The 16,199-nt window shown below is 43.6% G+C and overlaps 1 protein-coding gene across 4 annotated transcripts in view; it reads right to left on the reverse strand.

The window, feature by feature from the left end:
• Positions 1 to 910: 910 nt before the first annotated feature.
• fgfrl1a (fibroblast growth factor receptor like 1a) overlaps positions 911 to 16,199 on the reverse strand; it is a 161,132-nt gene continuing 145,843 nt past the window's right edge. For all 4 annotated transcript variants that reach the window (XM_042343400.1, XM_042343404.1, XM_042343409.1 and 1 more), the window contains 2 exons: positions 12,311 to 12,664; positions 911 to 3,149 (listed from right to left, as the gene is read on the reverse strand). In XM_042343400.1, the coding sequence (XP_042199334.1) occupies positions 2,737 to 3,149; positions 12,311 to 12,664 (767 nt within the window). In that variant the 3' untranslated portion in view covers positions 911 to 2,736. The remainder of the gene's footprint in view (positions 3,150 to 12,310; positions 12,665 to 16,199) is intronic.

Genomic DNA, 16,199 nt, shown 5'->3' on the forward strand with positions numbered 1-16,199 from the left:
ATAGCAAATCATTAGAGTCAGCTTCCACTGCAAACCTTGAGGTACATTTTCCAGCATTTCTTAACGATTCCTTAATTAAGAAATCTGAATGGGTCTCCTTGCTTACAGTAACCGGATGCACGTCACACCATGACATGAGGGAATTTCTATTCCCGCTGAGAATAGACTGATTTGGAGCGGAGTTCCTGTGAGTTGGGGGTCACGGAATTTTACAGTTTGTAATAAAGAAATCATTGAAGAAACACAGCAAAATGATCCTTGACCATTTTAAGTATCGTGACTGTACATTTTGTAGGCAAATTTAATAAGGGAGATACTGTAGCTAATGTATATCCATTTATCATGATCAATAATAATCTTTGCATTTGTTATGGCGTCTCATTGTGTTGTCAAGATGTCTCAAAGCGCTCTATGGGATTTTACTGCGAAGTGTGATGACTGTGTGTTTTGTAGGCAGCTGATTTGCTCACAGCAATGCCCCACAAATAGCCATGAAGTGAATGACCGATTTTTATCTGGGTGGGGGAGGCGGGGTGGATTGTTGGCCAAGAACCAATTGAATCTGGATTGGCTGTTAGCAATTGCCTTGAAATAACAGAAGATGGGTCAGATTAAATTCTGGAATAACAATGCCAGAACTCGCTCATAGAACGCAGTGTCACGTCAGTCTTTATGTCATAACATCACCTTTCATATGAAACAACCTGTGGTTTAAATGTAGACAAGAACATGTCATGCATTCCAGACCTGCCTAATGGTCAAAACACACCCAGCACAAAACAAGCAAGAGTTAAATTACAGGGAGCGACTACATTGGATTCTTGATATAAAGATAACTACAAATTTGTCTTTTGTTTAAAAGGTTTTTGTATTAAAAAAATCTTACAACCCCCACCCCCCCTCCCCCGCCTTTCCCATCCGTTTTTAATCAGGTGTTTCCTGGGACCACAAGGTCACACAACACACAAAGAATATCTGCAATGATTAATTTTCGTTTCATCAAAAATATTTATAGGATCACCTGTTTAGAGGAAAATATGATACACTTTTTTTTCTCTCACTTAACAAAATAAATTAAAATATACATGACTTTCTGTTTAAAATCTATATAGAATTACAAAGGCTTATATCTGCGGTTAGCTTCTTTCTGACCTGCGTAGCAGGCACTGCTGAGGTCCTGTGTCCTGTAACAAGGTCACTGAAATGTGATTGTGCAGTGACAATAAGGTGATTGCGTTCTATCTCTTTCTGGGAACAATTTCTGTTCGCCTCAAGGGACTGAGCTGTAGCCATAAGTAGCGGGGTGCTCAGGCTAGAGGGGGCTCATCCAACTCCTATCTCCAAGCACCTGTGTAAGGGGAGCAAGGAGGGGAAAGCCCTGAGCCCAGTCAGTCCTCCCAACCCACAGCCCCCTCTTGCCCTTCCCCCAACTTGCCAGCCTGCCTATTTCCAGTCCAGTGGTCTGCTCGTCAGGGCACTCTCACCTCTAATTGACCGATGGACCTGTCAGTCAGGTCTATCAGTATCTTAATGGGGACTAACCCTTTAACTGAGTTTTACTCAGCCACCCACCCTCCAAGAATATTTTCATCCACTGCCTATGGCTGCAGCATTGATTTTTTTCCAATGGCTTAAGGGTTAACGTGCCTACATAGAGGAGGGTTAAAACAGAGATTACAGCATCAGCATTTTGTGCTGGGGAGGGGGTGAGAGGGAGAGAGGGAAAAATTAATGCCTATTCCACGTCCTGCTCTATCTCTGTTCACATCATGAAGCATTGTCCTGCTGTTCCATTCCCTCATGTTTGGCAGTGGCTTAGACATAAGATAGCAGGTTTTTGATTTGTCGCCTTCAAGGTAAAACCTCCACGTAACATAGCAGACTATGTAACTCTGAACGTCAAGTGAGCTAAGAACCTCTGCTGTGGACAAGACAGTCAGCACTTTCGTTTGGCAGTAACCTGTGGTTAAGCTTTATTTTTTTAATCAAGAGCAGGTTTCTTGTACCTTTGAATTGAAATGCAATGAAAGTTTTCTGTTCATGTTCTGGACAATAGTAATTTTGGGGGAAATATATATATATAATATAAATATTATTTGGTGTTGTTAAGGATAAGATATCTTGTCAAGTGAATTTAACTGCATAAAAGAACTAACCTCACAGCATTCAATTATACCTCAAGTAGTTTTCATAATTTATACATACAGAGTAATTGTTCGATACTGGGATGCAGGGGAGGATGGGAAGGGGAAATGAGGAGGAGAGACAGGGGGCAAAGCGTCTATGTTGCCCAGAAGTCTAGTTGGATTTTTACAACGCTTCAGAAACTGGATTTGGAAGTCCGAGATGAATGAGTTGCTGTGTTTATTGGAAAATATATCTGATCTTTTGAAGTCAAATCTTTTTGGCATCCATCTCTCCGAAAGCATTACCTTGAAGCACTCATTCTCCTCATCGTGTTCCAAGTCAACATCCTCGTGTCTCACAGGAATTTCAGGCCAACTCTAAATGTTTTCCATTAACCTCTTTCCCCAAAAGTCTTTTTATTGTTGTTTGTTTGCCTTTTCAAGCCAAGCCTTCGAATCTCACTGGCAGTGTGGACGGAGGGTGGGCTGGGGGTTGGCGGACAACGAGAAAGAAAATGCTTCGATCTTCTGCTGTGGTCTCTCTCTCTGCAGGGAATTACAGGGAAACGGGACGGGAGTAACGGGCAAAAAAAACACCATGGCCAGCCAGCTAACACTGATAATGGATGTGTTGATGCTGGTGTACTTTGCCCTCGACGTGCGAGTGCGTGTGCGTGTGGATGTCCGTGTAAATCTTTGGATACATTTTGGGGCCCATTTGGGGAGCCAGCGGAGGTCCTTGAGTTAGCAGGTGCTGCTGCTGAGCCACGTATTCCTCGTAATTGATGGGTGTGATGCCCTCCTTGTCCGGTACCTGAGGCAGGCACATTCGCTCTCTCTGTTGTTGCCTGTGGGCAGCCACAGCCGAGGCTGGCGATGAGCAAGGCTTCTTCTTGGTCTGGCACAACCACAGCAGGATGGTCCCAAAGATGAAAACGGCACCGGCCGGGATGCCAATGATTACGGGCCAGGGGAGGCCGCCCGTGGAGGGAAGGGTCGTGGCTGCCTTTGGGGGCTTCGGGTCTGCACAATTTTGGGGAGGGGGAGAGGGGGGAGGGGGCACCCAGAGGACACCAAGGAAGACAGGAGATGACAAACAAAAACAGAAAAAAATTAAAACCAATTCACAATTGATATACAATATATGATCAGATTTACAATGATATATAAGCGTCTTTGATGTCAGCACCCCTCAAAACCATTCAGGCTCCTGGCCTGGGCTGGGGGTGGGAGCCAAGGGGACGGTGGGGAGGAGAAAGATGACTGAAAGCAAGGTCATGTAGTGTAGAATGACATCTCAGAAAGCTTCACAGTGGTGGGGTTGGACACCTGTCAGGCGGGAGGAGGAGAGGGAGGGGGAAGTTGACTGCAGGCGCCGTCAAAGAGGTAGGGTGTTGTAAAGGTCAGAGGCATAGAATTGGAAAGCTCAGCTACCACCGGTATCACCCTATCGCTACTTATTTTCTGTCGGGAAACAGAATATTGCTAACAATGCATAAATCAATTCTTACATTGTTTACACATTTTACAGCATTTGTTAATGATTAAAACAATAATGAATAATTATTAATAATTATATTATTATATTAATATTATATTGTCTTTCAAATATGGAGGGCGTCTCAAAGTACTTCTCAGAATTTACTATAAAGTGCAGTGTTTGTATTTTGTAGATGAATACAACAGCCAATTTGCACACAGGAAGAATAATGATAAAATTGATAATAATCCTTGCATTTGATACAGCACCTTATCATGAATGAATGTCTCACAAACATAAAATGAATGAGCAATTTTGTTAGGGGGATTATTGGCCAGTACATCAGGAGAAACTCCATTCTCTTTCCGCCTAGTACCATGGAATCTTTAAGGTCCACGTGAACAGGCAGATGGGTTCAACATCTCATCCGAAAGATAACAACTCCAACAATGTAACACACAACATCAGAGTGTCAGCCTGGACTATATGAGTTCAATATCCCAGCATGGGGCTTGAAACCACAAACTTCTGACTCAAAGGCAAGCGTGCTACTAACTGATTCCAAACTGATTCCTTCACAGGTGGTGTTTATATACCACATGGGCCTCCTCCATCCTAACCCCTTCTTCCTATCCACCTCCCACACCCTCTGTTCCCTTCTCCCTCCCGTCTGCAAAAAGGAAGAAAATTATAGGATGTAAGCTGTTACTCAAGATAATAATAATAATCCTTGCATTTGACATAATGTAATAACATAACATGTAGGAGCAGGAGTAGACCATTCGGCCCTTCGAGCCTGCCCCGCCATTCAATTATGCTGATCTTCTAATCTAACTCCAGCTAATAACATAACCCTGCCTCATCCCCATATCCCTTAAACCCTTTTACAATAAGAAATATATCTATCTCAGTCTTTAATATGTTTGATATAATCCTTGCATTTGCTATAACGTCTTATCATGTCGTTGAGACATCTCGAAGCAATTCACAGAATATTGTAAAGTGAATTGACTGTATTTTGTGGACAAAACGCAGCAGCCAATTGCGCACAGCAGTGCACCACAAAAAGTCATGGATTGAGTCACCACATTTTTGTGTCGGGGGGTGGGGGGATTATTATCCCTGGAATGCAATCCGCTAATCGACTAACAACCAGGTTTCTAGTTACTGCTAGGTAAATAGAGGCACGTGGAGTAATGAAACTTGCCAAAAAAGGTTTTGCCCTGCACGGGAATCGAACCCGGGATTTGGACCCATAAGCTTCTGATCCATGGGCAAGACACTGAGGTTTGGGGTGCAGTAGCTGAAGGCTTGGCCAAAAAGCTCTTAGAATTTTAGAGTTCATAACTCTGATCTGTCAGGTTTTAAGTACGTGAGGGTTTTTTGGGGGTGTCAGCCTCTTACAGAAATCCATCAACTCAAGAGTATCCAAATCACAGTTTCACATAATAATATTTTTTCCATCCTTTGTAGCGCCTTGCATATCGGGAGGACATCCCAAAGCGCTGCACAGGATACAATATGAAGTGGAGTGACTGTGTATTTGTGGGCAAATGCATCAGCCAATTTGTGCACAGCAATGTTCCACAAACAACCCATGAAATGAATAACCAATCTTATTTGGGGGAATGTTGGCCTGTCTTTTCAAATAGTGCCATGAGATCTTTAACATCCACCTGAACAGGCAGACAGGACCTCAGTTTAATGTCTCAACTGAAGGACGGCACCAGGGGGAAATTATTGTGAGCAGTCCTCTACTCTCCAGAGTCAAGTGAGAAATTGATCTCTCCTCAGTCCTTTAAAAGGTGGTAACACTGGTTCAGAGACAAGCCCTCAGGTTGTCTAATGGAGGCAGCCCACATGTGGAGAGAAATCCCACTTGGGTCTAGATTCACTCTGTTTATGTTGCATTTTAGAGTTTGCAAAACTTTGGGTAAATTGTTCAATTCCATCTTAGTTTTCAAGTTTTTTTTGTATTTCTTGAAGGAAAATGACATCAAAATTAAGGCTGTGATTCAGAAGTTGGCCAAGTTCTGGTCACTCTGAAATGCTATGTTAAACAGACTAAATGTAGTTCTCACTGGAATTTCTCCTGGCTGGTCAGCTACAACTACTGAACAAAGGAAACAAGCTGTCAAAACTGATGAATAACGTCTTAATAAGTGCTTGAAAAGAGATGTTATCATTTGATGAGGTGATACAGCTATCAAGAAAGATTGGACAGGTTGGAGCTTTTCTCTCTGAAGTTGAGATGATTGTAATATATATATAATAATCCTTGCATTTGATAAAGCGCTTTATCATATCTTTGCGGCGTCTCAAAGAGCTTCACAGAATATACTGAAAAGTGAATTGACTGTATATATTGTGGGTGAAATGTGGCAGCAAATTGCGAACAGCAGTGTCCCACAGACAGTCATTATTATTATTATTATTATTATTTTTGAGATTGAGGGGGGAGCTCATAGAGGGAGTTTAAGATTATGAAAGAATTTGACAAGGTGAATGTGAATAGGTTATTTCCACCTAGGGGTTGCTCATACACTTGCATTGTCCTGTTGCATTTCTTGATCAGTAAGTTGAGTCTTAGGGTGTAAAATAATACATGGAATTACATAGAACGCTGCAGCACAGAAAGAGTTTATTTGGCCCAACTAGTCAATGTCAGTGTTTATACTCCGCATGAGCCTCCACTCAGACTATTTCCCATTCCTATTCCCATTTCCCTCATGTATGCATCACATTTCCTCTTCAATATGTTGATGTAGTTTTGTGTTGGTTCCAGTCCTCCATCAAAAAAGCATCACCTCTTTCCAGGTTATTTTTGCCTTGTGATTTAATACATCCAGGCTTTGAGAGTAATGATTATTAGAGTAGGGAGACTATAAATTGATGACCTGCTAAGGATTTTAAGTTTTGCAATGATCAAATCTGGTCTTATTCTGCCTTGTGATCAATTTTCATTTTCTAATAGAGGAGACAGTGTAAGAGATGAAAGGTGGTATTAAGGTTTAATTTGGCAAAGTAATGAAATGATTGTCTTCAAAGACAGGATTAGTTTAACACTCACGATAAGGGTTTTTGACTGATCCAAAGATAAACTCCTTTGTACTGCTGAGCATGCCTCTAATTTTGATGTTATGAAGATTTGCACCAAAAGTGCTGGTTGAACCTGCTCCTTACCATGTTTGAATCCAGAAGCAGAGAAAGCACTGTTCCTTAGTTATCGCTGAGGCAATGAGTGCTAGAGAAGGGAGTTTCTCTTGATGTTCTGGCCAAATGGAAAGAATCCCTGGATGCAGTATTTTAATAATAATAATAATCCTTGCATTTGATTGAGCACCTTATTGCATCATTGAGACATCTTGACTTTTGACCAGGTTGATAGTGCTAAAGGCTAAGGAATAAGTCCAGATAGCACTTATTGTCTCTTGTTTAGGGGAAGGTAATCCAGGGCACTGAGATACTGTAAACTTTCATGAAAGGAATCGATAAGGTGGCTATTCACAGTCTGTTTCTGCTTGCTGGTGAGTCAAAAATTAGACAACACAAATATAAGATTGCCAATAAATCTAATAGGGAGCTTAGGAGGAACTATACAATATATAGTTTGGGACACGACATGTCATGTGACTGCCAGGATGGTGGAAGGCGAATTGGATGGATCTCGATCTTCTTTCGCCAAGAAACTCTTATGTTCTTAACTTTGTTTTACCATAAGCTGGTGAGAATATGGACCTCACTGAAGTAAACTGGTTGAAGCAAATAGCATCAATGTATTTAAGAGAAAACTGGATGCATGCATGAGGAAGAGGGGAATAGAGGGGTATAGGAGAGTGGGGCGGGGGTTTGTTTGGATTGTAAGCACTGGCACAGACTAGTTAGGCCAAATGGCCTATTTCCTTGCTGTACCACTCTATGTAACTGCTCAGCACTTGCTAGTACTGTAGTTTGATTCTGCAACTGCAGAATTGCTGGCAGGCACACAGGGGGGTGATGCATTCATTCAATTACAAATTAAATAGATATCTTTCAGATAATAATATTTTGGGGATACAGTTCATGAATAATTTGAGACATAATATATAGTAAATGTAATATGCTTGGAACATTGTGTATAATATAAAATATATGCAATTGGCTACCATGCCTCACCCATAAAATATATAGTCAAATTCACTTTACAGTAACAAAACACAAAATACTGCAGATGCTGGAAATCTGAAAACAAAAACAGAAGTCACTGGGAACATTCAGCAGATCAGGCAGCATCTATGGACAGTTCTGATGAAGGATCGTGAACCCGAAATGTTGACTCACTTTCCTTTCTCCATAGATGCTGCCTGACCTGCTGAGTGTTCTCAGCGACTTCTGTTTATATTTTCACGTTACAGTAAATTCTGTGAAGCGTTTTAAGATGTCTCAATGAGGCGTAATATCAAATGCAAGGATTATTATTATTGTTATTATAAAGAATCAGTCAACTTTGGATCTATACTTCCTAAAGCTTTCCACTCTGTTTTAGACTAATCCATACAGAATTAATTTCTATCAACATCTCCATTATTGTAGCATGCGACAACCAGAATAGTGGAAGGCAAACTAGATGGACCTTGGTCTTTTTTTGTCCAGCAATTCCTATGTTACTATGCTTTTTCCCTGTTCACACAAGACAATGTTGGTCAAATTGATGACCTTCATTGTTCTTGCTGCGGGATTGGACATTCCCTCTCTGCATGACAGAGCTCTGATCTGAAGTGTTGTGAGACGCACATCCTGTTTCAAAAGTTACATCAAAAGCTCTCTGGAAGTGGAAATTTTTGTTGTTGTTGAAGACACAATCTCTCTCTCCTCTCTCGTTCCCCCATCGTCCCCCTCCTCTCTCTCCTCCTCTCTCCCCCCCTCTCCCCGCGCTCTCCCACTCTTCCCCATCTCCTTCCTCTCTTCCCCTTTATCTCTTCCCCACTCTCTCTGTCTCCCCTCTCTGTTTCCCCTCTCTCCCCACCTGCCCCCACTCTCTTTCCCCCTTCTCTCCCAACTCTTTCCCTCTCCCCCCCCCCTCCCAATCTCTCTCCAAAGAGAGAGGTCACTATCTGCAGCGATAGGAGATGGTGGTTGGTTGCTAAGGATGCAGTTGGTAAGAAACGCGCTTGCCTTCTTGACAGACTGCAGTAAAGGCTTTGCGCAACTGCCGGCTCCTGCTGCTGGCTGTTGGACCACGCTGGCTTAGACTATGTGTTTCTAAGTCTTGACGTGGGACTCAAACCCACAACCTTCCGACTCAGAGGCAACAACAACAAAATTATGTTTGTATAGTGCCTTTCACGTCGAGAGGGCGTCCCAAGTCGCTGGACAATCAGTGTTTCGCAAGAGGCAAGAGTGCTACCACTGAGCCAGGCTGACACACACATGTTTAGTTGGGTTTTGAAGGGGGGAAGGGGGCAAGCCAGGATGAAGTTCCAGAGAGCAGGGGCAGAATGACTCAAAGCTCGCCCACCGACCGAGGGGTCGAGAAGCGTAAAGCAAGCTGACGTTTGCTGAAAGGAAAGTGCAACTGGGACAAATCCCACCAATGGGACATCCCCATGTCGCAGAATTTCAGCCTGTAGAAATAATTTCTTTCCCCATAGCTTTTCAATTTGTTTGGTTTCAAGTATATATACAATTCCCTTTGGTCAACAACCTTAAAATCTCCTTTTCGATGCTGCGTTATGGCCTCTATGAAGTGTTTTGAGATGTTGTCTCTCCTTGAATGGTTCTACCTCTCAAATCATCTCAACTTCATCTCCACAAACAGTTTCTCCTCTAGCACCCTCCAGCATCTCGCACGGCGTTCCTCAGAGCTCTTTCCTTGGTTCCCTCCTCTTCAATCTCTATATGCTCCCTCTTGATGACATCATCCGCAGACATGGGGTCAACTTCCACATGTATGTGAATGACACCCAACTCCCTCTGCCTCCACCCTCGACTCCAGTTCCACTGCTGTGCTGATAGAATGTCTGTCAGACATCAAGTGCTGGATGAGAGCGAACTTTCTTCAGATGGATGTCAACAAGACTGAGACTCTCCTGATTGGCTCCCATCAGCGCTTCCACACCTCAGGCGCTGACAGCATCACCATCCATGGTTGCACACTCTATCTTCCTAAGCCAGTCCAGAACCTTGGTGTCTTGTTTGATCCTCAACTATCCTTTCTACCCCACATCCCTACCATGACCCGCTCTGCCTTCCCCCACCTCCGCAACATCACCCAGCTCCGCCACTGTCTCACAGGCCGCTGAAACCCTCATAAACGCATTCATAACATCCAGGTTTGTCTATGCAAATTCCCTGCTTGTCGGCCTCCTCAACTCCTCCCTCCGTAGGCAGCAGATCATCCGGAACTCTGCAGCCTACGTCCTCTCCTGCACCAGATTCCATGACCTTATCACCGCCATCCTCACCTGCCTCCAATGGCTTCCCATCACACAGAGGACATAGTTCAAGATCTTGGTCCACACCTTCAAAGCCCTCCATGGTTTTGCTCCCCACTACCTCTACGACCTCCTAACCCCCTACTAACCTATTCACTCCGTCCGCTCGGAGGGTTCCGGTCTGCTTCATGTCCCCCGCCTCGCCTGTCCCACCATTGGGGCATCACTCTGCCCCCACCTCTGGAATGACATCCCATAGTCCCTCCACCTCGCCCCCTCCCTTACCTCCTTCAAGACCCATCTCAAGACCCTCCTCTTTGACCGTGCCTTCGATCACCCTCCTTCCCCCCCTGCCCTCCACCCTCCCCAATCTCGATCCCCAGCTCGGGTCCGAAACATTGACTGTCCAGTACCTTGGGACATCCTCCTGACTTGAAAGGCGCAATACAAATGTCATTTTGTTGTTGACCCTACCTCAAAAAGGCTTTGTGTAAGTGCAAATTGTTGAGAATTTTAGGCTCAAGTAACCTGCCAAACTGCACAGATCTGGTCATTCAAGTTATACAAAGACCGCACACTGCGTGACCTTGAAAGTGACCCAGAAATTGGATTAATTTGGCAGCCTTGCTCAGCCTTGAGCTCAATGCTGATTACCACTATTTGAAAAGAGAATCAAGCAGCAACCTTTTTCCTGGAGATTGTCCATTATAAACCTCCAGGTTTGATTGGTTCTGGTGAATAAAACAGGGCGCAAGCTAACAATTGGCAAATGTGAACAATGCTCCAGATACACTATAAGTGATTCCATTAATCTATTTTCAGATCTTTTTTTCTGCATCCAACACACAGATGTTGACTTTAATTCCATTTCGGACATGTTAGTACTGAATTCCAGCCAGGCTCCCCCGGCTCCCTGTCAGCGAATGAATTGATTTCAACATCCTCACTCTCGTCTTCAAATCCCTTCATATCCTGGCACCTCCCTACCTCTCTGACCTCTTTATTCCCCAACCCACTATCCACTGCCTCCACTCAACTGGCTCCAGCCTCCAGTTTGTCCCTCGTGCCCTCTGTTCCATCATTGGTGGCCGCGCTTTTATGCCCTGAAACTCTGGAACACTCTTTCTCTATCCTTCCACCTTGCCCTCTCTTCCCCCATCTTCAGGTCGTAGCTGAAGACCTTCCTCTTCAACCGTGCCTACAGTCACTTCCCCCTCTACCCGGCTCAGCGTCAGGCGTCAGCGTCAGTCACTGTCAAGCGCTATGGGACCCTACCCTGTGTGAGGGGCGCTATATAAATGCAAGATGTTTAATTTAATTCATGTGCAATGTGACAGCAGTCATGCACTTAATTCTTTCATTGTGTTTTGCTGCAGAGCTGTTTGTTGAGGCATTAAAGTAGGGGTGGTCATTTACCCATTTCTTCATGCTCTTCACAAACACACAGCCTCTGCATTTTACAGTGAATCCTGCACAGCGCATTGAGAGGTCCTCCCAACGTAAAAGGAACTACACCAAATATAAGGATTATTATCATGACTTATCAGAAAAACAGCCTGAGTTTCTTGTTCAATGATCTCAAAGCCATTCATAAAATCGTGATGAAAATGCCATGTTTATCAGCAGAATCCGTGTGAGAATTATCATTGGAACTCTTTCACGCAGGTAAACAGAAGCTCGAAATCCGTGACTTATAACAACAACAATTTGCTTTCATATAGTGCTTTTCACCTCGGGTAATGTCTTGGAGTACTTTACAAAGAAAGACTTGGACGCTGAGCAAAGAAGTGAGAGAATGGCAAGTGGGAGGTGACCGGAAGCATGTTCAAAGAGGTAGATGTTAAGTCAGGAATTAAAGACGGATAGAAAAGAGGTGAGGCGGAAGAGTAGAGGAAGGAATTCCAGAGATTAGGAGTATAGAATGTGAAGGGTCAGCCACCGATGGTGGTGCGGATTGGTGACGTAAGCAAGCCCAAGTTTGCTGAGTGGAGAGGCACACATAGGGAGAGATAAAGAGATGAGGGTGAGGATCTTGAAATCGACCTACTGGGAGCCACTGGAGCTAGAGGGGAGATGACCAAAGGTACAATCGAAGCACAAAGTCTTCAGCTGAGATTTGAAGGTGGGCAGAGAGGGGGTGAGACGGGAGGGATTGAGGCAAGGAGCTCCAGAGATTTGGAGCATGGCCGCCAATGTTGCAACGAAAGGGATGAGGGACGGCAGAGGACCCGAGCCAGCTGAGTGAAGTGGAAGTGTAGCGGAGTGGGTTGTGAGCAGGGGAACAGGCTTACCTGGCAGCACAGTGAGGAACGCACTCCTGAAGCTGTATCCCATGGTGTTTGCTCCCAGGCAGATGTACATGCCGGCATCCTCCTCCTTGGCTCGGGATATCATCAGTTTATTTAAGTAAGAGCCATCGGGCCGGGACCACACCTCTCCGGTCGGCAGCACCACAAATTTCTGGCCACCCACATCGATGGTGGAGTTGTATTTGTTCTCACTGCCGTACTCCACTCTCTTCAGCCACTGAATGACAGGTTTGACGTCACTCCGGACCTTACACTGGAAGGAGGTCGTTCCACCGTAATCCACCGTGGTGTTCACTGGGTGGGTCCCAGTGAGGATGGGTTTAGACCTGGTTGTCTCTGAAAGGTGATAAGGATTTTTAATCCACTGTTAGTTACAATAATAATAATAATGCTTGCATTTGATACAGCGCCTTATCATGCAGTTGAAATGTCTCATAGCGCTTCACGGGATATACTGTAAAGTGGATTGACTGTATTTTGTGGGCGAAACACGGCAGCTAATTGCACACAGCAATGTGCCACGCAATGTGAAGATTGTAGCTGATTTCAATTGCTTAGACTCCAGCAGTACCCCAACACACACTCTGGGGTCCCCAAACCTTGGCTCTTGCCAACCTGTGCCTGTTACATATATAAAACAAGAGTTCACAGAGGAAGGGGGTTTAAAATAATAATCCTTGCATTTGATATAGTGCCTGTTATGTCAGGAGGATGTCTCAAAGCACATCACAGTGTTCCCTGTAAACTATAATGACTATTTTTGTAGGCAGACAGCTATATCCCACAAACAGCCAGGAGCAGTTTATTAGGGGATTGTTGGCCAGGACACTGGGAGAAATTGAAGGGGCTTCATTGTAACATCTCAGTTGAAGTACCGCACCTCTGATGGAGCAGTGCCAGCCTAGCCCATAATCTCAAAGTTCCAACATGGGGCTCAATCCCACAACCTTCTCATTTGGGGGCGAGAGTGCTACCAAGTGAATCATGCTGAGACCTAATGTCAACTCATGAGGTGAAATTGCCAAAGAGGGTTGTATATAGAGAGTCCTGCATGTATCTGCCTTGGGTCTCTCTGGATCTCTGCTCGAGGACCCAGTTTTGGGGTCACTGGTGCCTGTTCGGAGAATGTCACCCGGCAAAAATGTGCCCTCTATATAATGGTATATAATAATCCTTGCATTTGATTTAGCACCTTATCTCGTCATTAAGACATCTCAAAGCGCTTCACAGAATATACTGTAAATAATAATAATAATAATAATCCTTGCATTTGATATAGCGCTTTTCACGTCGGGAGGACGTCCCAAAGCGCTTCACAGAACACACTGTAAAGTGAATTGACTGTATATTTGTGGGCGAAACGCGGCAGCCAATTGCGCACAGCAATAAGTGAATTGACTGTATTTTGTGGGTGAAACGCACACATACAGTCGGGAATTGAGTGACCATTTCTTTTTAAGGGATTATTACTCCCAGAACTCGATCTTCCATTTGACTAACAACCAGGTTCCGAATTACTGCTAGGTAAACAGAGGCGTGTGGTGTTAAGGAAACTTGGCTAATGTTTCGTCCTGCCTGGGAATCAAATCCGGGTTCTCTTCCCTGCAAAGCAAATGCTCTAACCAACATGCTAAAGTATCTACAAATTCTTTTGTGAACACTGTAAATCAGGACTCTTAGGAAAATGTTACACTGGAGTTGACTTCCTGTCAGATTTACTACAGAAAAACATCTGCATCATCAACAAGATTACTGTAAAGGATTATTTCATGTGATCCATTGGAATTGGTCACTGAAAGTAGAGCAATAGGATAAACATCTGGGTCTAGATGTACTCCGTTAATGCAGTATTTCAGAGTATGCAGAATTTCATTGTTGGTGAGGTGAGGTGCATAACAGATTTCTACCCACATTTGGATAAAAATCTCACCTGGGTCGAAAAGAACTCTGTTCATGTAGCGTTTTAGAGTTCGCGGAATTTGTTGAATTAAATTTTTTTATATTGCTCTTAAAGTAAATTTACAGAAAACTTCTTTAACAAATTAAAGACCGTGTTTTAAGAATTTGACATTCTGTATGCTCTGAAAAGTTACGTCAACAGAGTGAATCTGGACACAGGTGGGATTTTTACCCACTCAGGTTGGGATTTACAGTGGAAAATGAGCCAGTCTCCTCTAGACACACGTGGGCAGAGATTTTAATCAGCCCTGTACAGAGGCTCACACCATTTCCCAATTATCAATCCACATCAACAAAGGAGCTGTACCTAACACTGACCAGAATTTCAGCCTAATTACCTATGCCTGTGCGCCTATCTTGGTTTAGTCAGCATCTAAACCATAGATGATCCTATTACTAACAAGGCATTTTTAAAGAAATTATCACTCGTGGGGATTGAACTCAAAGAGGCACTTTTATCCCACAACCAGAAACATTAAAAACAGATTTCTGCAGATGAAGCAATGCTTCACGTATTTGTTTCAAACCTTTGGATGATTAAAATAATATGACAGCAGGAATCTAATAAGTAATAATCATACAATGTCTTTAATTATCAAATAATATTCTGTAAAATTTACCTAAAATCCTGTAAAAAACAGCTTAACAGTGACTGCTTGGTGAATGCTGATGAAATCGGCATTCCCTTTATTATTAATATGAAAGCTGGATTATTATGCTGGATCCATCCATATCTTCAAGAGTGACATTGATAGATTTTTGGTAGGTCAGGGTATTAAGGAATATGAGGAGAAAGTGGGAAATTGGAATTGAAAGGATTAGTTGAGATACAGATCAGCCATGATCTAATTAAATGGCAGAACAGGCTCGGAGGGCTGAATAGCCTCCTCCTGTTCCTATATTTCTATGTTCCCATGTCCCAAAGCACAATTTATTAGTGAGAATATTGAAATTACTGCTGGGGATTTCCTAGGGGTTGGTAGGGGATTTTCCCCAACACTTTATATGTTAACAATTGCCCTGATTACTAATCTCTAAGTCGAAAGGAGAACTAGAAGTAACTGGACGTGTTAGAGGTGAAAGTTTCCTTCTGCCATCACGATGAGAAGCACTGTCAGAGGTGACCTCAGATCCGTGCTATTACTGAAATTGCTGATGTCTCACAGGATCACACAAGAGGTTTGTTTGAAAAAGTCACTATGGCCCATTTGATCTTCCCACCTTCTTTCCATCATAGCACTAAGCTGCCTCTTGCAGTCAGTGTTTGGGGCCATGATCACCCTTCCTGTTTATCTGTTCCAGCTGCTAATTACAATACTCTCTTAATTGTAAAGACACACTTCCTGGTGCCTATACTGTAATTTCATTTAAAATCCTGAACTGCCTTTGTCTATCTAAAAGTATTGTTCTGGGGCCACTTACACAATCCCACTCTAACTCTGAAAGCCCCCCTCACCCGAGACAGAGTTACATAGATTGATATGGCATGGAAATAAGCCGTTCATCTGAGCAAGTAGAAACTATACCCCAAAGGCTTGAGTTTCTGAAATAACACCTGTCTGTCTGTCTCAGTTAGGAACACTCTCGCCTTTCAGTCAGATGGTTGTGGGTTCAAGTCCCATGTCAGGACACTGTACTCACAGTCTACGCTGACACTCCAATGCAGTGCTGGGGGATGTGCTGCACTGTCGGAGGTGTCGTCCTTTGGCTTGATATTAATCCAAGCTCCCATCTGCCTGTACAAGTGGATGTTAAACACCCCATGATGCTACTCAAAACGAGAAGGGAGTTTCTCCTGTTGTCCTGGCCAGCAATCCCCCAGATAAAATTGGTCATTCACTTTATGGCTGCATGTAGAACAATTTTATATGCAAAACCGGCTGCCATGTTTGCCTACAAACACATTTTATAG

The sequence above is a fragment of the Callorhinchus milii genome, unplaced genomic scaffold (assembly GCF_018977255.1).
Source record: "Callorhinchus milii isolate IMCB2004 unplaced genomic scaffold, IMCB_Cmil_1.0 Scaffold1, whole genome shotgun sequence".
NCBI classification, from domain to species: Eukaryota; Metazoa; Chordata; class Chondrichthyes; order Chimaeriformes; family Callorhinchidae; genus Callorhinchus; species Callorhinchus milii.